Raw genomic sequence first — 24364 nt, 5'->3', positions numbered from 1 at the left:
TATGCCTCTGACTGTTTGCAATAACTACAATTGAAATTTTTTTATATAATGTAGCAAATTTATACTTCAAGAGTATTCTATAATTGCACATTGAGAGACATAAGTACTATATTTTTATTTTTGTAATCGCTTAAACTGTATTGTAAATATGGTGACGAATATTTTTTTTCCCGCTTGAACTATCGTTCAGTTTTTTTTATAACTTTGACGTAAAAATTCCAATTTGAATACGATAATCAGCTGAAAAATTATCACTGAAAATAAAAAAAACATAAACTAAAAGGCTGTAGTTTTCTTAATATACGAGGAGAGTTTTTTTATCAACCTCCGATGGGCTATGAAAAAAGACAAATTAACGTAACATAAAAATGTTACCGCCAAAAGTTCAGCAGGGTCCTTTTTTTTTTTTTTTTTTTTTACATAATCGCCAAAAGGATTGAGGTATTTATCATATCATAATACAAGCTTCTCGATACCTTCTTCGAAATCAGCCGCTAGTGAATAGAGATACAGGACCAGTATGAGTCAAACTCTGTGTTACTGATTCTCTAGGAAGATTTCCTTGAGTAATATCTGGGGTATCTGGGCGGAATTTTGAATAATCGTGTTGAAGGTTGAACTGTTCTGGACCCACGGTCATGGTAACTGGAGGGATTGCCTTGTAGAAGACGGTATACCCATCCTTTCTGCTGTGAGAAGTTTGCGATTTATTAAGTACTGATTGTGCGTAAGTATGGTCTCCTTCTCCCTCACGACGCAGCTGTGAGATGGATAGACTATCGTGCGCAAAAAAAAATAAGTTTGAAATGTAAAAAATTATTTGTTTTAAAAAAAATTAGTTGTAAAAGATCTGTGCAGCATGGTGACTAATAACAAAAATCTTAGTTGCACCATTCGACCAACCCACGGCATGGCACCACCCATGATCTCCCTTCAAACCGAAGAACAACCAAGACAGAGGTTGATGCGTTCTTGGCCAGACATGGTCCACTCGCTGAGTTTACATCCCGTGATGAAACCGAAATAAATGTGAACTCGTATTGTGACACGCTAAACACTAAATAGATCGAAGAAAGTCGTGTTCAAACTTGCAGGAGAGACCTATTGATAAAAAAAAATGATCTCCAGTCACAACAAAGCCCAGCCATAGGTTGCCATACTCACGTACAGGAGCACACATTTGTTGTTTCAAAAGTATCGATGGAAGTTTTAAGAACATCTGGCCTCAATGTCGCCCCTTTATGCAGAATTTCGGGGTAAGAAGAGTGGCAGAAAACTGTAACTGTATTTTCCTATGAACTGTCGGCATAAAAGCAACACTAAGTTTGTCCAAAAAGTTGGCTCCAGGAACGATAGGTACTATTAACTTTAAATTTAAGAAAAAAAAAGTTTTGTTAAGAAGCTTCTTTTGTTCTTTTTCGAAACTAAAGATTTATTTCTTGCAATTGCCTTTACATCAGAATATTGCACACACACTCAATTCAAAGAACTACATTTACAGTTTTGAAGTTGTACGTACTTTGTAACTTTTGTACGTAATGTCATAGAGCCAGAGTGCGTATACGCCCTGTAAAACACAACCTAAGAAGTAGGTAGTTGATTTTATAAAGGTCTTTAGAATTAGTTTGATTTTTCGGAGAATGTAAATAGTAGCGGCCGGTATTAAAGAGCACAAGTGCACGTGCACACCCAGTTTTCTACAGAACATTTATTTATTTTGTAGAGTTAAAAAGTTCCTTTTTATCTACTTTTACCAGTGGCAGCTACCAGAGTTACACTCGTCGCTTTGTTTGCATCTGTCACGGACATCTGTTTTCATTTTTTCGATTGCGGCGATACGGCAACGCTGTAATGTTCACAATGGATCTGTGCACGAAACGCGCTGCCTGCATGCCTGCCTCGGTCCTTTTGCGCATGCGCACGAAGGAATTACGTCACCTCCTACGGGACATTTATCATTGGACGAGTGCACGACTCTTGGTGTGCTCGTGATTGTCCTGGTGTCCTGATGTAGTTACAAATTTCAGCACGCACAGCAGCACTGATCAGAGAAGTAAGTCATAACTTATGAATCAGCCCGGTAGATGCCAGTATTGTCCACTCCAATACTATCACCCCTAACCAAACAAACTTTCCGTTTTCAGTTTTTTACGTCCAGTAGAAACAAGTATTTGCGTGTGGTTCAATGCGAGCGTAAATATTTTTAAATAATAGTGGGACTGTGCGTTTGTAAAATATTTTTCTGTGCCTTACGCAGGACAACATTTTTCTGAGGTATGTTATAAAGTTTCCTTTTGTTGTAAGACTTTAACTTTACTGTGAAAATGTGACTGCGTTATTTGGCGCGTATTGCAATGTACAATTTTTAAAAATCGCCATAATGAATTCCGTACAAACAATTTTAGCGAACAGAAAACTTACTACAAGGAAAAGTTAACAATTAAAAATTTAGGAACACTATGTCAGAAGAAAGACTTACTGCTTTAGCAATGTTGTCAATAGAAAAAAAGACTAATAAATAGCATGCATGATCTTAATCATAGAGTCATCAACAAGTTTGCTCAGCTGAAAACCAGAAGAATGGATTTTTTTTTTTTACAAATAAATAATGGTGCAATACCTTTGTAGCATTACAGTTTGTAAAATCATATTTTTTAGCTTCACATTGCTTTCAGGCGCAACACTTTGATAAGCTTAAGCCCAGCCACAAATTTGAAAAATCAAGAACATCAAACATAATTTTTTATTATTTATGTGAGGCTAGATCAGCGATCTACCATTTGAATTACAATTTAAAATCTCTTAAAAACAACTAGTCTGCTCAATAAGCTTCGTTGTGTTAATTCGAGCTACAATTACAGACATGAGTTTGTGTAATAAACGAAATATATCTTTCACGACTCCAAGATAAGCAGTAACTGCTACGGTGCCGCACCAACACAGATAATCTGACACCAAAACAGGCTTCAAGAACGCAGTAAGGTAGCAGGTCTTTTTTTTTATTTATGAGTGCATATGTATTAGCATGTGTGTATGTATGAGTGTGTGAACACCCATAATTTAACATCACCGGCCGCTACTGAATATAAACGTCCCCGGTTCGTTTTTGAAAGCTTAATGGTGCACAACACATAAACTTAACAATTCTAAATGCAGACGTGTCTTAAGCGGGACTTAGACTTTAACTTTGGTACTGAATGTTGAGTAACCTGTCTTCTATACCACAGAAATGGCTTTTTAACAAATAATCCCAAAAATAATACTGAAAATTTACATTAAAAATATGGCTTTGGCGTGAAAGACCTTGAGAGCTTATGCAATACAGGCTATAACTTATTATTCCGTATGCTGTCTCTGTTCAAATAATTTTGGGTTGACAGCATTATAATAGCATTCGCAACAAAAATGTTGACCTAAATAAACATTAAAGACAGTACCGCTTAGTGAATATGTTTTACATATTTTCTTAAGTTGTTCATGTCATATTTATCTAAGCTTAGACTGATTTATTTAGGCACATAAAGTTGTTGGGTTTTTCTAAGAAATTTTATTTAGAAATATCCTTTCTTCTCGTAAAGTGGGAGAAGTCTCTTCATGACGTTTACGAATTCTTTATTGCATGCTCTTGAGTTCATACTTGATGACTCATCACCACCACTGAGGAAAGTCTCCAAGTCCGCCGCATCTTCTGGGTCTGCTTGGATAATGGGAAGAATAAGCAATGACATAATAAAACCGAAAAGGTTTTTACTTTCGTACTCTTCAACAAGTTCGTGGAAGCTGATTGATTTGTTACCTTGGCCGAGTAAGTTCAAAGTGTTTTCCAGCTCTGTGTGATATTCCTTCAAGAGGTCCTCTGTGTGCCTCGCACGCACCATATCATTGGGACTGGTGTGGATGAAGTATTGCAAGTCCATTGCAAACGAAGCATAGCAGCTCATTTGGAAATCCACAAGCCTGACTTCATGGACATCGCCTGTTTCTTCGTCGTACTTGAATAGCATGTTGTTAACCCAAAGATCGCCATGAATTAACACATTCAGACGGTTGCCATCAGGTCTGAGCTGTTCCTTTACTATATCATGAGTTATAGAAGATAACGTCTCTAACTTCCCTGCCATCCTCACCCCACACTCCGGCCAGGACCGCACCATGTCTGTCACAGAATCAATGGCCATTTTCGTAAAATTACTTACAAAATCTTTTGATGACTCTTCCGTAAACATATTTTCTTTGAAAGACTCTACAATTGATGGATTTATGTCATGTAGTGCAACAGAAGTCGCGTGGTAGCGACCCAAAGTCTTCATAAGAATTTTGCAATGGTCGAGATCTAGGCCTTCTTGCCTCTTGGCCATTCTGAAACGTTCTGCTGCCAAATCTCCAACAATAAGGAAACGAGTTTCCTTTTCTTCTGAGAAAATGTAATTCGCTGCAAATGGGGGAAACTTTCCAGGAGCCACTTTGTCCAGAATTTCTTGATACTTAGGCAGGATTGTTCTGAATACTTTGATTTCGTTTGGGAAGGCAGTAGATTCCATTATGATTTTCTGCATTTCTTTCCCCGGAGGGATATTTTTAATGACCATGAATATTTCGCCTTCGGTGTCATCAGACTGTCGTGTTTTTACACTTATCCTTTGCATCTCGCTGAGGTAGTTTTCGCCCTTGCCGCCCATGTTCGTTACGCAGTGCTCAGTTACTAGTAAATGCCCATCGCTCTTCACGTCTCTCATAATCTCTTGAAGCCATTCACGGTCCATCCACGGTGTTGGCGTGGAGCTCCCCATTGAAGATATCTAAACAGAAATGATCACAATTTGGTAAAATTTATTTACATAAAGTCTATTTTACTGTAATACAATTTAATGAAACCCAAAAGGAAAGACAAGATGGGAAACAACCATCACACATGGAGGGTAAACATATTTTACTTTAAACTATATAATTTCATGTAAACGTTAAAATCTAGCATGAAAATATTTATAGTGAAATATCTTTCTGGCTACTAGACTAAAAGACTAATAATACAAGTGGTTTTCCGTCTGGAATGTCACCTAAGATGTCATTGGTAAAGTACTGTTTTGTATCCCCTCTTTATCTTTTTTTTTATCTCATGTACAGACGCGTGTGAATACACGTTCAAGCACAACTGCGCACTGGAGGGCTGTGATTTACCAGTCCTCGCAGCGCCAAACAGGTAGTTAAGTATCGAATACTTGTTATCGCGAGCGTTGCTCTGGTGTAGGTTATTCAAACAAGGAGTTTAATAACGCTCTTTTCTTTGTTTAGGTCTGAATGAGGTAAGCCTAAAGTACAATGTTCATGCCAAGCGCTATATCTCCAACAATGCTGTACAGACAGTAAAAAAATTAATAAATAACATTTTAAGTCATGCATTATATTGGTTAACATGGTGCATGTTGGCATATTGCGGATCCCGGAGAGATGCCTACATTAATAGGGAACTGTATTAAAAACTGTCTAATGAAACCCGATCTAATAACAAGAAGAGTAACTTTGAATAGCAATGCTGACTAAATGAACGGAAAATGCTAAAACATTTTCATTACCCTGACTATAGGTATCTATTAACACTTCCCGTACATATGCTACCCTTGACTTCACTGCTTTACAAATAAGGTCATATTCACAAAGTGCAAAATGATAATAAAAGCACCCAAGTATAACAAAATTAAACGTTATGAGATTTTTCAGCTTTACTGAATATCGCTGTTCACAAATCTTAAGTGGTTGATGATAATTCGGCTTATTATCTGATATCATTAGATACGGCGGATACTAGCTTCATTAATTTCCTACTCATTGCTTATTTGTCTGAGATAAAATAATCGTACTTTTTTTAAGTGTCAAAAGTTTTTGATAATATTATGCTACAAAACTGATGTATCATCTTAGGTTATAATTATGTCATGAGGTAACCAGTAGCATTGACTTTAATATGAAAGAGTCCATGTAATAGTTTACTTTGTTCTGTTTATGAGTAAAAAAGGTTTAAAAGAAATATAATTGCAAAAATTATTCACCAAAAAGAATTTTACTTTGCGAAAATGAAGTAATTAGAAAAGTCTATAGTTGAACAATATTTAATGCAAATATTTAAATTTCAATAATAAATGTGTGACTGGCTGACCATTACTTCATATCTACATCTTCCTTTGTTTGCGTTACAGTTAAACACAGAAAGCCTTAAGGCGAAGGGACCTCTAAGAGTAGAGTGTACTCTGAACCATTTCGGTAATAACTCATGGATTAAAAATTAAGATGAGAAAAGCCGGAAGTTGGAATGTAATCAGCGACTGTCATGTCTCCGCAGTTGTGAATGTGTTATCTTAGACAGAACAATCCACACAGCTGTTTCTAACAAAGGTTGTAATCTGCTTCACACATTCTAGTCTTTGGCTACCTCTTCAAACCTCACCCTCCACTATTCCCTTGATTATTAAGTTGATCAATTTTAAATGCCTTAAAAGTCCAACCAGTCCAATTGTTGTTTGACATATTTTAAGGCATTCTTAAAATACTCAGAATATTTGCAGTTTGTTTATAAACACAAAAGAAACCATTTTTTTTAAAATCCCTCCTATTTGTTTGCAGTGTGTGTTGTTGCTTAATAACTAATAAACTCATGCAAGTATTCTTAAGGGTTTTTTTTTCAAAGAATATATTTAAGCGTGCGTAATGTAAAACCTAAGGCGTGGTAAAATCTCAGTTCATTACTATAAGAAATCTGGAAGATATTTTTTTTCGGTGCTTTTTTTTAGTTTAATAATTCTTATGTAAATAACTATAATGATATTTCTAAATAACTAAAGCATTATCACAACCAAAAGGTGTGTTTTTTTAGTTTTATTATGTGAAACAGCATTTAATATAGATTGTGTGCTAAAACAATATGTGAAAGATGGTAGAAAACATTTTTAGTTTTTTGGTATAGGAATAAATTTGACTATGCTAGAACTTTCAAGAAATATTTCGTAACCATTATTTTTTTTTTGTTTTGCATGACTCTTTTGCATACTTATATGAATATGATACTGCGGGTGCCAGGCACAACGCGTAGCAATATGAATGTTATAAATTATACATTTTGTGACTGACTGGATGAAAACGTTTGGTTACGAAACAGACATTTATCCTGTAATAGAATAAAATTAAAATAGTGTTACGAACGCAAACAGGACCGCGACACGCACCAGGTTCGGAGCTGGCTGGCGGCACTGACAGGCTACTGATGACATGCGCGTGTCACGTGGCTTCCGCTGACGTAAGGCATGCCACGCGTGGATGGCCGGATAACAAAGGGTCGTCGTTAACTCTCCAAACCTTCCCCCCCCCCATAACCGGCTCCCCGCCCATCATCCTGCCTCGGTGCTTTTATCTATCGCTGAGCGGACTTGGGAATTTCGCGGGCCGCCACGTGAAGTCACGTGAGTGAGCGACGCTATTTGAAACGCTTCGGGCGTCGGGTCGGCCCGGGATGGCGCGGCTCGTCACAGCTGTTCTCGTCTGTTCGAGAAGGGCGCCACACACTACTTAAGCAGCGACGCCGGCCTCTGCGGCAGTTCCGAGCGGATTCCGAGCGAAGGGAAGTGCGACATGGCGGGGGGAGAGGGTGAGAGATCCCCCCCCCCCTTCACAGAGAGTGGCGCGACGCCGAGTTCGACTGGATCGTGAGAGTGCGGCGACTGAGTGGCGCGAGACTTTTAGTGTGGGCAGGCGCGAGGTAAGGGGCGAACCACTGTTCAGCCTAGCTCCAGTGAGTGCGAACTGCGGAACTTGACAGACATTGAGTGACTTGAGAACAAACGTTTTTAAGTGTCAATGATTTGAGATTGTACAATTTTAAGTACAATTATTTATTATTAATGTAAATATTAGAAATCAATAAAACTATAATAAAATCTAATTGGGCTATCCCTTACGAACCCAATTCACCACACATTATAAAATCATAACAATACTTTAAACGTTCATAGCAGTGGCAACTATGGCTACAAGAAGCACCCAACACTATTTCGTTTATATGTGTTCTTAAATTTTAAATTTAGTTGAGAGAAACACACTGTAACTTAGCATGACTTTACCGATAATACCAATTTAATTTTCTGATCCTTCCTTGAATTAGTATGGTATGGAAAGAGTTAAAATTCTATACAGTAGCTCATTTCATAAACTATGACCGTGTTTAATATTAAACTGAAATTGCAAGTACCCAATTTCTGTAAGGCTACGGTGGTTTATGTTATTTGATATGTAAACTAAAAATAAAAATATTGCATGGTTTTTAAATTTATTACGGGTTTAATTAAGAGAAGTATCTGCCAACATGTTTTTAGTATTTTAAATAAGTACATAAAATTAGTTTAGCAAAATTATTCATTTGTTTTGATGAACCGTTCATTCGATTTAAATTTGAAATTGTTTATTTTCTTTATACTCTTATCGAATTCATATAACTGAAACGAGCCATCCAGTACGAGCGACGGGGCGGCACCACGTTGGTTCGCAATAACGCTCAGCCGCACAGCGCCAGACGCACCCGAGGGCACTTGCAGCAGTTCCGTTGGGATGTGCACAGCTTGGATCTGGCACCGAGCGACTACCACCTCTTCGGGTACATGAGACAGTGGCTTGTGTCGCACTGCTTCGACGATGACAGTGTATTCCGCATTGTTTTTACTGAGTGGCTTCATTCCCACGAGGATGATTTTTATGAAGAGGGTATATCCAAACTGGTTAAACGTTATGAGAAGTGTTATCTTTAAAAGATTTGATTTTTTTGGCAGTGATATGCGGCAATTCTTTCACTCAGAAGCTTTTGGCTGGCTTTCCGGGTTATTTGTTGAGCCTGTTTGCTGTTGACCGGGGATTTGATTATGAGAAGTGCCTCAATAGGTATGGTAATTATGTCCAAAAAGTAAAGTACGTTGAAGTTTTGAAACGTATAAAAAAAATTTCGGTACCTGTACGGTTACTTTTTCTCGAACTACCATCATATTTGTTTTTAAGGTGAGTAGTGTCTTAAAGTGACAAATGTCATCTGGACGTCAATGGTTATCTTATCATTACAATTCATCGTTTAATATTTTTTTACAGATATCATTTCGTTATGATATAGCATGCAATTTAATAAACTGCTTGAAACTGATGCAATTGCCTGCAATGAATATTTTCTCCCGTAGTTCAACAGATAATTATTTTTAAGGGCGTGGCTTTATTAATTAATATTTTGTTTATTTTGTTTTTGGACCATTTTTAAATTTAGTTCATAGTACGCTACGGTTAATGGTTAAGGGGATGTATTTTTTAATGAAATAATCTGATCCCTCATTAGTAGAGACCTGCAAAATTCGCGGATTCATTTCGTGATATGCTACAATTCAAATAATTATACCTTAGTGCTGCTTCTACCACTGGTTCACTGTTCATCTGGAGTAATGAGGGCCAATTAGAGACCCTCTCTCAAAGAAGTGTCGAATCACAGACACTCAGTCGAGACGACTCACAAGTCAGCAGCCAATGAACAGGTGGTATTTGCCCAAGTGTGTAGAGTGTAGTAGAGTCTATCCTGGAGAGTAGTATAGTTTGGCCGGTACTAGATCAGGATGCAGGTAGTGGAGCCGAGAGCCGGCTCCGCCATCTTGGATTGTGACGTCACGGCGGCCATCTTGGATTGTGACGTCACGGCGGCCATCTTGGATAAGCGTAACGTGACACTTTTTCGTGCGTGCAGCCAGCGTAACGGGACACAGTGTAACGGGACACAGCGTAACGGGACATAACGTAATGGGACAAGTATATCACGGCGTCCATCTTGAATCCGCCATTTTGTATGACGTCATTGTGTGTTCTCGAAAATTCCGGTGATGTGTTTTCCGCCATTTTGAATTATGACGTCACCGTTGCAATTTTCGTTACGGCCGCCATCTTTAACTTTTTTATTTATTATCCGATTTTAACGATTTTTTTTTAATTTTAAAAAAAAATTCACTTAATATAAATTTAATAAATTATTTATAAAAAAATTACATAAACGACACGGAGTTCGGAGTCCTCGGTTCGAACCCGACAGAGGCAAAAAAAAATAAAAATGGCGACCGATCCAACCCTCACAGTGGACGCAGGCAGACTGACCCCCACCACTTATGTCAATGCACATATACCATCAGGTAGTATGGCATCATGTCCGCCATCTTGAAATTCAGACGCCATCTTGAAAATCTTTATTTATTATCCGATTTTAATGAAAAAAATTCCAAAATTCATCAAAAAATTAACGTATTTGAATTCTGTTTGATTATATCGATGCACGTCCTTGGTTCGATTCCCGACGAGAGTAAACAGTCGATCCTTCCTCCATGAAAGCTACCTAGACTGATCTACCACCACCAATACCAAAGTATATACCGTCAACTGGTATGACATCGTGTCCGCCATCTTGTCTTCATCTGCTGGAGACCGCCATCTTGTTTTCGTATGCTAGAGTGTGCCGATACCATGTAGTATAATTATCTGGTCACCACACCTTTGACCTTGACCTTGACCTTTAAATTTGACCTTGACCTTGAAATTTGACCTTGACCTTGAAATTTGACCTTGACCTTGAAATTTGACCTTGACCTTGAAATTTGACTTTGACCTTGACCTTGAAATTTGACCTTGACCTTGAAATTTGACCTTGACCTTGAAATTTGACCTTGACCTTGAAATTTGACCTTGACCTTGGAATTTGACCTTGACCTTTAAATTTGACTTTAACCTTGAAATTTTACTTTGTCCTTGTCAACCATCATGGACCCGACATTTAATGTTCAGTACATGCTACCAGGAGCGACCAACTGCTGGAGTACGTCATCTTGTGTGTGTACTCATATTATAGAGTACATTTACATCTGGTTAATTTTATTTTAACCTGCTACAGTGCAGTAATCATTTATTACCGAGGTGCCCACCGCCATCTTGAAATTCGGACGCCATCTTGAAATCATGTAATAATGTAGCTAGAAAAGCGGGAAAAAATCCAAAATTCATCAAAAAAAATCACTCATTAACTTACAAATCGAATCGATGGATCCCTGTCCACGGTTCGATTCTTGACCAGAGACAGTTGTAACTAATTATTAAATAAATGTTAGGTTCTGTTTTCCATTACCTTTCGCGGAGTTTATTAATCATTCACTCTACGAAAATCAACTCAAGTCAATATACCGGACCAACGAATTAAATCAGTGCCGATTAGCCTATTATGAAAGTCTAATTTTTCATTAATCTGAATAACATATAAGCCGTTCATGTACAAAGCCACACATATAGATAAATTGCCTTCAGTCCATGAGACCGAGTCATGTCATTATCAGACGTATAGGCTAGTCATTTCAGGACCACATGACCTTCGTAATCCATCGTGACATTTTTATACATTCTAAAGGACCAAGTAACCTTGTAAAATATTTTAGTAACACCAAGAGGTGATAAACTAGTAAATATTCAATCACTACATTTTGTACTACGCGCAATCAACAAAAAAGGAAGCACCAACAACGAAAAGATAGCACCACCAACGAAAAGGCAACACATTTAGAAGCACCGACTACGAAAAGGCAGCACATTTGGAAGCACCGACAACGAAAAGGCAGCACATTTGGAAGCACCGACAACGAAAAGGCAGCACCGACAACGAAAAGGCAGCACCGACAACGAAAAGGCAGCACATTTGGAAGCACCGTCAACGAAAAGGCAGCACATTTGGAAGCACCGACAACGAAAAGGCAGCAGCGACAACGAAAAGGCAGCACATTTGGAAGCACCGACAACGAAAAGGCAGCACCGACAACGAAACGGCAGCACATTTGGAAGCACCGACAACGAAACGGCAGCACATTTGGAAGCACCGACAACGAAACGGCAGCACATTTGGAAGCACCGACAACGAAACGGCAGCACATTTGGAAGCACCGACAACGAAACGGCAGCACATTTGGAAGCACCGACAACGAAACGGCAGCACATTTGGAAGCACCGGCAACGAAACGGCAGCACATTTGGAAGCACCGACAACGAAAAGGCAGCACATTTGGAAGCACCGACAACGAAAAGGCAGCACATTAGGAAGCACCGACAACGAAAAGGCAGCACATTTGGAAGCACCGACAACGAAAAGGCAGCACATTTGGAAGCACCGACAACGAAACGGCAGCACATTTGGAAGCACCGGCAACGAAAAGGCAGCACATTTGGAAGCACCGACAACGAAAAGGCAGCGCATTTGGAAGCACCGACAACGAAAAGGCAGCACCATCATCAAAAAGGCCGCACATTTGTCATTGGCTCCAATATTCATTGGCTCCAATATTCATTGGCTCCATTATTCATTGATTCCATCAGTCTATTGATTCCATCAGTCTAGTGACTCCATCTGTCATTGGCTCCTACAGCCATTGGCTCCTACAGTCATTGGCTCCAACAACTGTCTTTTGTCTCACCAACTCCAAATATATATATTTGGCTAGAATTCTACGAGTCTAAGAGACTATGAGACCACATGGCTACGAGTCTAAAATGATCTAGCTGGTTACGAGTTATACATGGCTTGCGAGGCTACAGAGCTACGAAGTTTCTAGTACACAGGTTTACATGACTGCGAGGATACAGGACTACAAGTCTGCAAGAGTACTTGACTACGAAGGTACTCGTCTACATGACTCCAGTTACCGCATCTGTCTTCGACGGAATTTTCTCTTTTGCTCCAACTGCTCCATCAGCATTATGTTATAAGATTACAAGGCCTCTTGCTTACGTAGCTTCAAGTCTACAAGCCTCCAATGCATCATGACTGCGAGACTACGATCAATGAGGTTACGAGTCTACGCGATTGCGAGTCTTCTAGGTTACATGATCGCTAGGCTATAGGACTACGAAGCTTCTAGAACGCATGGTTACGAGACTGCGAGGCTACAATTCTACGAGGTCCCAAGACATCCAGGCTACGCGACTACGAGCCATGAGGTTACGAGACTACGTGACTACGAATCTTCAAGTTTACGAGACTGCGAAGCTACAGAGCTACGAAGCCTCTAGTACACAGGTTTACGTGACTGCGAGGATACAGGACTACGCGACTTCGAGCCATAAGGTTACGAGATTACGTGACTACGAATCTTCATGTTTACGAGACTGCGAGGCTACAGAGCTACGAAGCCTCTAGAAAACGAGTTTACGTGACTGCGTGGATACAGGAATACAAGTCTGCATGAGTTCTTGACTACGAAGCTACTCGTCTACAAGGCTCCAATTGACACATCTGTCTTCGATGGAATTTTTTTTTTTGCTACATCTACACCATCAGCATTATGTTATAAGATTACAAAGCTGCTTGCTTACGTAGCTTCAAGTCTACGAGGCTCCAATACATCATGACTACGAGACTACGAGCCATGAGGTTACGAGACTATGCGATTGCAAGTCTTCAAGGTTATGTCATCGCGAGGCTATAGGACTACGAAGCTTCCAGAACGCATGGTTACGAGAATGCATGACTAATTGGCCGCATGGCTACGAAATTTTATGTCTCTAACTGACTACAATAGCACTATTCAGTGGTGAGAGTTAATTTATTTCATGCAAAGGTACTTGCTGCAAGCAGTTCCACTTTTCAACATCAGATGACGTCACGTTTTGCTTGCAGGTAAAATAATATTTATTTATTTTATGCGGGATGCGGGTTGTTCACTATCGATCGCATAAGAAGAATGGCATCGATAGTCTTCAAGGAGAAGGAAGTTCGTCCTTCCTGCTAGTGCTTCTCAGATTTCTCACGGTCCGCCATCTTGGATTGCGACGTCACGGCTACCATCTTAGATGGGTGTGACTTTGACCTTTGACCGAAACCGCAGGAATGATCGCAAACACACGGATTAACCATCAAAATATATATAAGAATTATCAGGAGCACACGGAGAAAACCATCATAATATTGGCAAGAATAATCAGGAGCACACGGAGAAAAACGACACATGTTTTCTTTGATATCATAAAATTACAGAAAAAAAATATTTAGAAATAAAAAAAATTAATAAAAAAATTTAAAATAAAAACAAAAAATACATAAAATTCTGGCTTGTACTAGAACTCTATCTTTGCTCAGCAATGATAAGTTTACAAGCTAGCAGAATCTATTTATGTATTTTTTGTTTTTGTTTTAAATTTTTTTATTTCTAAATATTTTTTTTCTGTAATTTTATGATATCAAAGAAAACATATGTCGTTTTTCTCCGTGTGCTCCTGATTATTCTTGCCAATATTATGATGGTTTTCTCCGTGTGCTCCTGATAATTCTTATATATATTTTGATGGTTAATCCGTGTGTTTGCGATCATTCCTGCGGTTTCGGTCAAAGGTCAAAGTCACACCCATCTAAGATGGTAGCCGTGACGTCGCAATCCAAGATGGCGGACCGTGAGAAATCTGAGAAGCACTAGCAGGAAGGACGAACTTCCTTCTCCTTGAAGACTATCGATGCCATTCTTCTTATGCGATCGATAGTGAACAACCCGCATCCCGCATAAAATAAATAAATATTATTTTACCTGCAAGCAAAACGTGACGTCATCTGATGTTGAAAAGTGGAACTGCTTGCAGCAAGTACCTTTGCATGAAATAAATTAACTCTCACCACTGAATAGTGCTATTGTAGTCAGTTAGAGACATAAAGTTTCGTAGCCATGCGGCCAATTAGTCATGCATTCTCGTAACCATGCGTTCTGGAAGCTTCGTAGTCCTATAGCCTCGCGATGACGTAACCTTGAAGACTTGCAATCGCATAGTCTCGTAACCTCATGGCTCGTAGTCTCGTAGTCATGATGTATTGGAGCCTCGTAGACTTGAAGCTACGTAAGCAAGTAGCTTTGTAATCTTATAACATAATGCTGATGGTGTAGATGTAGCAAAAGAGAAAATTCCATCGAAGACAGATGTGTCAATTGGAGCCTTGTAGACGAGTAGCTTCGTAGTCAAGAACTCATGCAGACTTGTATTCCTGTATCCACGCAGTCACGTAAACTCGTTTTCTAGAGGCTTCGTAGCTCTGTAGCCTCGCAGTCTCGTAAACATGAAGATTCGTAGTCACGTAATCTCGTAACCTTATGGCTCGAAGTCGCGTAGTCCTGTATCCTCGCAGTCACGTAAACCTGTGTACTAGAGGCTTCGTAGCTCTGTAGCTTCGCAGTCTCGTAAACTTGAAGATTCGTAGTCACGTAGTCTCGTAACCTCATGGCTCGTAGTCGCGTAGCCTGGATGTCTTGGGACCTCGTAGAATTGTAGCCTCGCAGTCTCGTAACCATGCGTTCTAGAAGCTTCGTAGTCCTATAGCCTCGCGATCATGTAACCTAGAAGACTCGCAATCGCGTAGACTCGTAACCTCATTGATCGTAGTCTCGCAGTCATGAGGCATTGGAGGCTTGTAGACTTGAAGCTACGTAAGCAAGAGGCCTTGTAATCTTATAACATAATGCTGATGGAGCAGTTGGAGCAAAAGAGAAAATTCCGTCGAAGACAGATGCGGTAACTGGAGTCATGTAGACGAGTACCTTCGTAGTCAAGTACTCTTGCAGACTTGTAGTCCTGTATCCTCGCAGTCATGTAAACCTGTGTACTAGAAACTTCGTAGCTCTGTAGCTTCGCAAGCCACGTATAACTCGTAACCAGCTAGATCATTTTAGACTCGTAGCCATGTGGTCTCATAGTCTCTTAGACTCGTAGAATTCTAGCCAAATATATATATTTGGAGTTGGTGAGACAAAAGACAGTTGTTGGAGCCAATGACTGTAGGAGCCAATGGCTGTAGGAGCCAATGACAGATGGAGTCACTAGACTGATGGAATCAATAGACTGATGGAATCAATGAATAATGGAGCCAATGAATATTGGAGCCAATGAATATTGGAGCCAATGACAAATGTGCGGCCTTTTTGATGATGGTGCTGCCTTTTCGTTGTCGGTGCTTCCAAATGCGCTGCCTTTTCGTTGTCGGTGCTTCCAAATGTGCTGCCTTTTCGTTGCCGGTGCTTCCAAATGTGCTGCCGTTTCGTTGTCGGTGCTTCCAAATGTGCTGCCTTTTCGTTGTCGGTGCTTCCAAATGTGCTGCCTTTTCGTTGTCGGTGCTTCCTAATGTGCTGCCTTTTCGTTGTCGGTGCTTCCAAATGTGCTGCCTTTTCGTTGTCGGTGCTTCCAAATGTGCTGCCGTTTCGTTGTCGGTGCTTCCAAATGTGCTGCCGTTTCGTTGTCGGTGCTTCCAAATGTGCTGCCGTTTCGTTGTCGGTGCTTCCAAATGTGCTGCCGTTTCGTTGTCGGTGCTTCCAAATGTGCTGCCGTTTCGTTGTCGGTGCTTCCAAATGTGCTGCCGTTTCGTTGTCGGTGCTTCCAAATGTGCTGCCGTTTCGTTGTCGGTGCTGCCTTTTCGTTGTCGGTGCTTCCAAATGTGCTGCCTTTTCGTTGTCGCTGCTGCCTTTTCGTTGTCGGTGCTTCCAAATGTGCTGCCTTTTCGTTGACGGTGCTTCCAAATGTGCTGCCTTTTCGTTGTCGGTGCTGCCTTTTCGTTGTCGGTGCTGCCTTTTCGTTGTCGGTGCTGCCTTTTCGTTGTCGGTGCTTCCAAATGTGCTGCCTTTTCGTTGTCGGTGCTTCCAAATGTGCTGCCTTTTCGTAGTCGGTGCTTCTAAATGTGTTGCCTTTTCGTTGGTGGTGCTATCTTTTCGTTGTTGGTGCTTCCTTTTTTGTTGATTGCGCGTAGTACAAAATGTAGTGATTGAATATTTACTAGTTTATCACCTCTTGGTGTTACTAAAATATTTTACAAGGTTACTTGGTCCTTTAGAATGTATAAAAATGTCACGATGGATTACGAAGGTCATGTGGTCCTGAAATGACTAGCCTATACGTCTGATAATGACATGACTCGGTCTCATGGACTGAAGGCAATTTATCTATATGTGTGGCTTTGTACATGAACGGCTTATATGTTATTCAGATTAATGAAAAATTAGACTTTCATAATAGGCTAATCGGCACTGATTTAATTCGTTGGTCCGGTATATTGACTTGAGTTGATTTTCGTAGAATGAATGATTAATAAACTCCGCGAAAGGTAATGGAAAACAGAACCTAACATTTATTTAATAATTAGTTACAACTGTCTCTGGTCAAGAATCGAACCGTGGACAGGGATCCATCGATTCGATTTGTAAGTTAATGAGTGATTTTTTTGATGAATTTTGGATTTTTTCCCGCTTTTCTAGCTACATTATTACATGATTTCAAGATGGCGTCCGAATTTCAAGATGGCGGTGGGCACCTCGGTAATAAATGATTACTGCACTGTAGCAGGTTAAAATAAAATTAACCAGATGTAAATGTACTCTATAATATGAGTACACACACAAGATGACGTACTCCAGCAGTTGGTCGCTCCTGGTAGCATGTACTGAACATTAAATGTCGGGTCCATGATGGTTGACAAGGACAAAGTAAAATTTCAAGGTTAAAGTTAAATTTAAAGGTCAAGGTCAAATTTCAAGGTGAAGGTCAAATTTCAAGGTCAAGGTCAAATTTCAAGGTCAAGGTCAAATTTCAAGGTCAAGGTCAAATTTCAAGGTCAAGGTCAAATTTCAAGGTCAAGGTCAAATTTCAAGGTCAAGGTCAAATTTCAAGGTCAAGGTCAAATTTCAAGGTCAAGGTCAAATTTCAAGGTCAAGTTCAAATTTCAAGGTCAAGGTCAAATTTCAAGGTCAAGGTCAAATTTCAAGGTCAAGGTCAAATTTCAAGGTCAAGGTCAAGGTCAAAGGTGTGGTGACCAGATAATTATACTACATGGTATCGGCACACTCTAGCATACGAAAACAAGATGGCGGTCTCCAGCAGATGAAGACAAGATGGCGGACATGATGTCATACCAGTTGACGGTATATACTTTGGTATTGGTGGTGGTAGATCAGTCTAGGTAGCTTTCATGGAGGAAGGATCGACTGTTTACTCTCGTCGGGAATCGAACCAAGGACGTGCATCGATATAATCAAACAGAATTCAAATACGTTAATTTTTTGATGAATTTTGGAATTTTTTTCATTAAAATCGGATAATAAATAAAGATTTTCAAGATGGCGTCCGAACTTCAAGATGGCGGACATTATGCCATACTACCTGATGGTATATGTGCATTGACATAAGTGGTGGGGGTCAGTCTGCCTGCGTCCACTGTGAGGGTTGGATCGGTCGCCATTTTTATTTTTTTTTGCCTCTGTCGGGTTCGAACCGAGGACTCCGAACTCCGTGTCGTTTATGTAATTTTTTTATAAATAATTTATTAAATTTATATTAAGTGAATTTTTTTTTAAATTTAAAAAAAAATCGTTAAAATCGGATAATAAATAAAAAAGTTAAAGATGGCGGCCGTAACGAAAATTGCAACGGTGACGTCATAATTCAAAATGGCGGAAAACACATCACCGGAATTTTCGAGAACACACAATGACGTCATACAAAATGGCGGATTCAAGATGGACGCCGTGATATACTTGTCCCATTACGTTATGTCCCGTTACGCTGTGTCCCGTTACACTGTGTCCCGTTACGCTGGCTGCACGCACGAAAAAGTGTCACGTTACGCTTATCCAAGATGGCCGCCGTGACGTCACAATCCAAGATGGCCGCCGTGACGTCACAATCCAAGATGGCGGAGCCGGCTCTCGGCTCCACTACCTGCATCCTGATCTAGTACCGGCCAAACTATACTACTCTGGAGGTCACTGAATCCACGAATTTTGCAGGTCTCAACTCATTAGACTGAAATAAGGTACCTATGTCCGCGCTAGAGATAGTTTCCTTGTAATTGGTGCCCTTCTGCGCCATTGCCCCATCTGGCGGGACAGTCAGAACGCGTTTGCTTCCGCACTGGATGGCTATGGTTGGTGTGCTGACAGTGGACAAGTGCCTTAAGTAAACCCAGCATCCACGAAACAAAGACAATGGCTACAATGTTTTAACGCACAGCTGGTCTAGAAATATTTTTGCGGAAAGTTCATGGCCCTATTAAAGGTTTATACATATATGGTTACTTAAATTCAAAAAGTGTTTTATTATTAGCTGTGAGAACCTTAAAACAATTTATGTTTCAACCTTGGAATGAATTTAGAGAAAATAAGTCGTGTGGTATACATAGAGACCTGCAAAATTCGCGGATTCATTCGGTGATAGGCTAGAATTCAAACACATATACCTCTTAGATAATTTTGCTATTGGCTTACTGTTCATCTGGACGAATCTCAACCAGTTATAAACCCTCAACCAAAGAAGGATCGAATCACAGACAAACCAGCTGAGACGACTTACAAGTCGGCAGCCAATGAACTTGCGTTATTAGCCCGAGTGTACAGGGGTATGTGCAGTCTATCCTGAAGGCCATCGAAACCGCGAATTTTGCAGGTCTCTAGGTATACAGTTTTGAATTACCTAATAAAGTTGGTATGTAGCCTTATTTGTAAAACTTCTCAATTCTAGGATATCATTCGAAAAACACTCTAAAAATTTGTTTCCCAAAAAATTTCCTGTAAAATTGATTCTCAGAATTTTAAGGAAACCGAATTGACCAGACAGTTTTGCGACAAGGACTACATACAAACGGTTAATTCGAAATTGTGCACTCATGATTGCATGCTCTTAGTTCATGCCAGGGTTTAAAAGTGGCATTCGATGTTCTTAAATAATTTCAATAATAACTTATTGAAGTGATAAAACCATTTATAAAAAAAATATTCACTTTAATATCACACACTGTTCAATGTTCATTCTACATTCCTAGGTTAAACTGAAATGTTACTATTTTGACATCCTACATTCCTAGGTTAGACTGAACTTTTACTATGTTGTACTATTACTATCATGTATGTAATATGTACCATTTATTCACTGTTTATTTAACACGTGTCATGTATACACTATTTTTCATAATGCCTTGATTGCGTATGATGTATTCGCTTTCATGAAATATTGTGTTAGTGCCTTGTTTTTTTATCGTATTGCTGCCCCAAATCCTAAAAGAGCACTTCCTCAGAGTTAATGTAATAAACTTTCCCAGTGAACGTCCTACTCCCTCATGCCCATTAATTAATAGTTTATGAATACAAGCTTTTAACTCCTAGAAACAAAATAAATAAACTACAAAAAATACCGCCTTAAAGAATGGCTCCGACCGAAATGTATTACAAAAAAAATTCACTGTTATTTATTCAGTAAATGTAGTAGTGTTTGTGCTCCATGACATAAAGAATTCTACATTTAAATATCGGTGGTAAAAGAAAAAATATCTTGCGAAAAATTTATTTAAATAAAAAAAACTGTATATTGGACTACAGCCGCCAGGGGATTGTTTCACGAATTTACATCGCGCTGAACAGGAATGTTGTGTGCGAAATAAATAAAATAATTGAACAAAATTGACGTTGCTTTATTTTGTGACGTGAATTCTATGAAAGTCTTACTTGAGGTCGAGCAGCCACGCCAGAAAAATTGCGACACCAAACCGCGACAAACTCGGCCCATCGCTCACAATCATCGGCTAAACCGACTTCATACCAACATCAGAATCATCAGAGAGAATATCCACGTCCATTTCCAAACAATTTTCTACATTCTCTGAGGCTCGCTCGAGAGCAAATTTCGCGCCTCGTTCGGGGGCTCGTTTTGCCCCACTGGCTCATTTTTCTCGGCTACCTTTTGCCTCATTAAATACCTTCGACACTTGTCTGCATTTTTCATTGCTTCTACTTGGGCGATTTCGCTGGTTTTTTATTTTCCTTTTGCAACATAACCTGTTTTCGCTTAGGCATTTATATAGTTTTTTTTAATAGTTATTCCACTCAACTAGCGCCATTCTGTGATTACTGACGAGCAACTTCAAGTTTAAATTACGCAAATCGGTCTATTACTTTCGGAGTTACAGCTCTCAACGCTCATTACGTCATCACTGCAAATGTTAACCGGGCGAGTCACACGTAACGACCATGAGCTAAGTCTGCTCTACTAGCAGGGGCGCAACAACAGGGGGGGGGCGGCAAGGGTATTTTGCCCCCCCCCCCCTCTAAAACCTTGAAGTGGATGCAAACGGGGGCAAAGAAAGTGCTGTGTAATCAAATTTTAGATAGTAAAACTGCTTAAATAGCACCATTTTCCACCTTGAAATTCAAATTTTCCCGGGGGAGGACCCCCGGACCCGCCGCTTCAATAGGGGCGATCGATGATTCTTTATAAAAAGGTATATTGCCCCCCGTTTGGAAAATTAGTTGTTGCGCCCCTGTCTACTAGTATATTTACTTCAACTCTGAAGCTTTCATAGCTTACGAGTTCTAAGCGGTGTCGAATCCTCAGCCGAAGTGACACCCAACCCGAGAAAAGGCATTCATATTCCTGTCGGAAATTCACGTAAAAAATAAAAACTGCGACTGCCCCTCCCTCTCAACACTGTTATGCGTGTTTCGTGAAATACCTCGCACGACCTCTTGTTCCCCGGGGTGACCTTGCTCGACGGCGGGGACCTGGCGGGCCCTCACAGGCCGAGCGCCGGCTGCCTTCGACGACTGCACCGCCGTATGACCGCTGGATCAGCTCTTGTGCGACTAGCGACAGCCCCGCGAGCTACGTCCCCGTTTTACAACCTCTCTAACCCCCCACCACAAGTCATTAACTTCATCATTACGTCCTAACACGGTTGCGCGGATCGACCAAGCAAAGACGCGGCAAAGTCAATCTTCGTCCACGTCGCGCACGGCAGAAACCGGTTTCGTCGAGTGAAGAAATGATCATTGCCACATGCCTTGCATAGTAAATTGGGTCAAAGACTCGGTCACGGTTTTTTTTTTTTGACGTGACAACGTCTAATAAATCGATGAACGCCGGCTGCACGCACGAAAAAGTGTCCCGTAACGCACATTGTCCCACTACGGATGTCCCGCTACCGATGTGTCCTGTTATGCTCATTGTACGCATGCGAGGCATCACTCTTCCACTCGATTGGAACAACCATCGATTTGACTTTTCAATAATATTTTCGTCGTTTGAATTATTAATATTATGTAATTTAAGGATCGTCCACCGATTTTCAGCACAATCGGTACCTACGGTTATTTAAAAGTAATGTTGAATATTCAAATACGTTTTGAACCAACAATGGTGTTTTACAGTTACACATAATAATTCAAATTACGCCCGGGATCTTTTGCACAATGTTTTAAAAAAAATTGTAACACATTATAAATAAGTTTGGTGTATTTGGGATGCGTATTTGTTATAAAATCGTGTTATAAAAACGGGCGGACTACATACGTTTTTAAAACTTCCACAACACAAAACAAAATTTTATAACTATATATATTACATCTGAAACAATTCTTTCTAATATGGCCTCGTGGCCGTGCGGTTAGCATCGCTGACAACCAATTTAAGGTTAGACGGATCGAAGCTCGGCTGCTGCGGTCTTTTTATTTTTTTACTTGTAAAAATAAATACGGCGCGCGCGACACTACAAAAGTAATAAATATATTTGAATAAATTAATGAAAATAAAAGTAAATTTGTCAATTAAATTGTAGATTTCATTTCACTCCTTTGTATCCATACAAAATAGTGATAATTCAATAAAAATGATTCAATTTTATTCATAAAAGTATTCAGCGGTAGATTTTATCATACAAAAGATAGAAAAATTAAAAAAAAATTCTTCCTCAAAGAATATAATATTTTTAATGCCTAAATGGTTTGGTTGCAAAAACCTATTACGGCTCAGTCTCAGGCCGAATATGATATTTCCTTTTCTTCTGGATCAATCATTTCATCAATGTTTTGTTATGACGTTGTCACGTTAAACTATCGTCCGTAAAACGACTTTACAGACACCAATTTTTGTTTTTGTTTTAAGATGCCAATAGTCGCCAAAAACTTCAATTTAGCCTGCGTGCTATGTCATTACACTGATGGAAATAACAGTGAATTGAAGACTTTTTAGTTTTTTTTATTAAATAAACGAAGAGTTTTTTATTTGAGAATTTTTTCTTCGAGTGAAGACATTTGCATAGTTTGCGCTCATCATATTGGCCACGCTAGGTAGATATTTTTTTATTACAGCTAAATTATTTTGCTCAGGAAATAGTTTGAATGGCTTTCATATTTAATATACTATTTTATTAACTTGATGTAATTAATTAATGAGAGTGTATCTATGTATGATTTCTCAAGTGTTCATGTATTTCGAGTATTTTGTTCATTCGTACGTTATTAATTCCTCTATCTTTCTTTAACAGAGTTCAATTTAACTTTTTTCTATCAATAGATAAAGAACGATCCTTACAGCTATCGATTAATTTTTTTTTACAATTTTCAATAGGTTAGTAGAGGAGTTTTCGCTACAAGATTATTTAATATTGCCTTACCGTTGATAAATAAATTCCCCAACATGTTTTACAGTTTCTATCTACATTCACTTCACGCGAAACCTTTATTCAAATGTAGCGTGCAGACTTCAGGGTACCAGCAGACGAAACACTTCCTAAATTTTTTTTTTAAGTTTTCTGTTTTAATTTAATAAATGGGCAATTAGTCGGATAACGCAAATGATTTAGATATTTCAAGGTATTTTCTTGTTCATATCGTGGTTGATTGTCATTTAAATTTAACGTATCTCACTATTTAGAACATTTTTTTTTAAATAGTTTTGGTTGAGACTTGGCCTCAACTGTTATTTTGTTTTCATTTTAAAGTATTCAAATTTTGTTACGTGAATATTCCTGAGGATCTCACACCATACGAGCAGACCTAATACATCTAATGTTTTGTTATAAAACCTGGTAGCACGTGTGCAGGTGCACTGCGTGTTACTCGCTGTCGGTTGCTGTAACTCAGGTGTCGTGTTGGAAGTGCAGAATGAGCCCCAGGTGTCACTCACGGTCTCCCGGCGCCGGAACGCCGCTCGGACAGGGGAGGTACGCTTCGGGCGGTGTCCCCCGCCACAGTGGCGCGGCTCGCCCCTAGGAGCTGGTATATGTAGGCCCTGGCGCCCCGGCCTTGCCGGCGGCGTCTGCCCCCGGCGACCACCGCGGCCTTCTCTCGTGCCACAACAGGGAACAGAAATTGTGGGTTTCCGAGAGACTGCATGATGCAACCCATCATTTAACTACTCCCCTATATTATGTTTTTCAAGAAATTATTTGCCGTGCGGAAACTAATTCTTGTCGCTTTAAAGCTACTTTGACGTAAAAAAAAAAATATATACCTTAACATATTCATATACAAAATTGTGCAAACAA

At 39.6% G+C, this 24364-nt stretch overlaps 1 protein-coding gene across 1 annotated transcript; it reads right to left on the bottom strand.

Moving 5' to 3' along the window:
* Positions 1–1406: 1406 nt before the first annotated feature.
* Positions 1407–24070, bottom strand: LOC134530448 (uncharacterized). The gene is made up of 2 exons (XM_063365271.1): positions 24004–24070; positions 1407–4799 (listed from the first exon to the last, which is right to left on the bottom strand). Exon 2 carries the CDS (start codon positions 4788–4790, stop codon positions 3552–3554), a length of 1239 nt encoding a protein of 412 aa, XP_063221341.1. The 5' UTR covers positions 4791–4799; positions 24004–24070; the 3' UTR covers positions 1407–3551.
* Positions 24071–24364: the final 294 nt, after the last annotated feature.

Source organism: Bacillus rossius, chromosome 3 (assembly GCF_032445375.1).
Source record: "Bacillus rossius redtenbacheri isolate Brsri chromosome 3, Brsri_v3, whole genome shotgun sequence".
Classification (NCBI taxonomy): Eukaryota; Metazoa; Arthropoda; class Insecta; order Phasmatodea; family Bacillidae; genus Bacillus; species Bacillus rossius.
Note: the sequence above shows the minus strand (reverse complement) of the source record. Positions and strands in the feature narration are given on the sequence as shown.

What these genes read in the sequence shown, in the direction of transcription:
- LOC134530448 (XM_063365271.1), bottom strand. Translation starts at nt 4,790, where the DNA reads ATGGGGAGCTCCACGCCAACACCGTGGATGGACCGTGAATGGCTTCAA.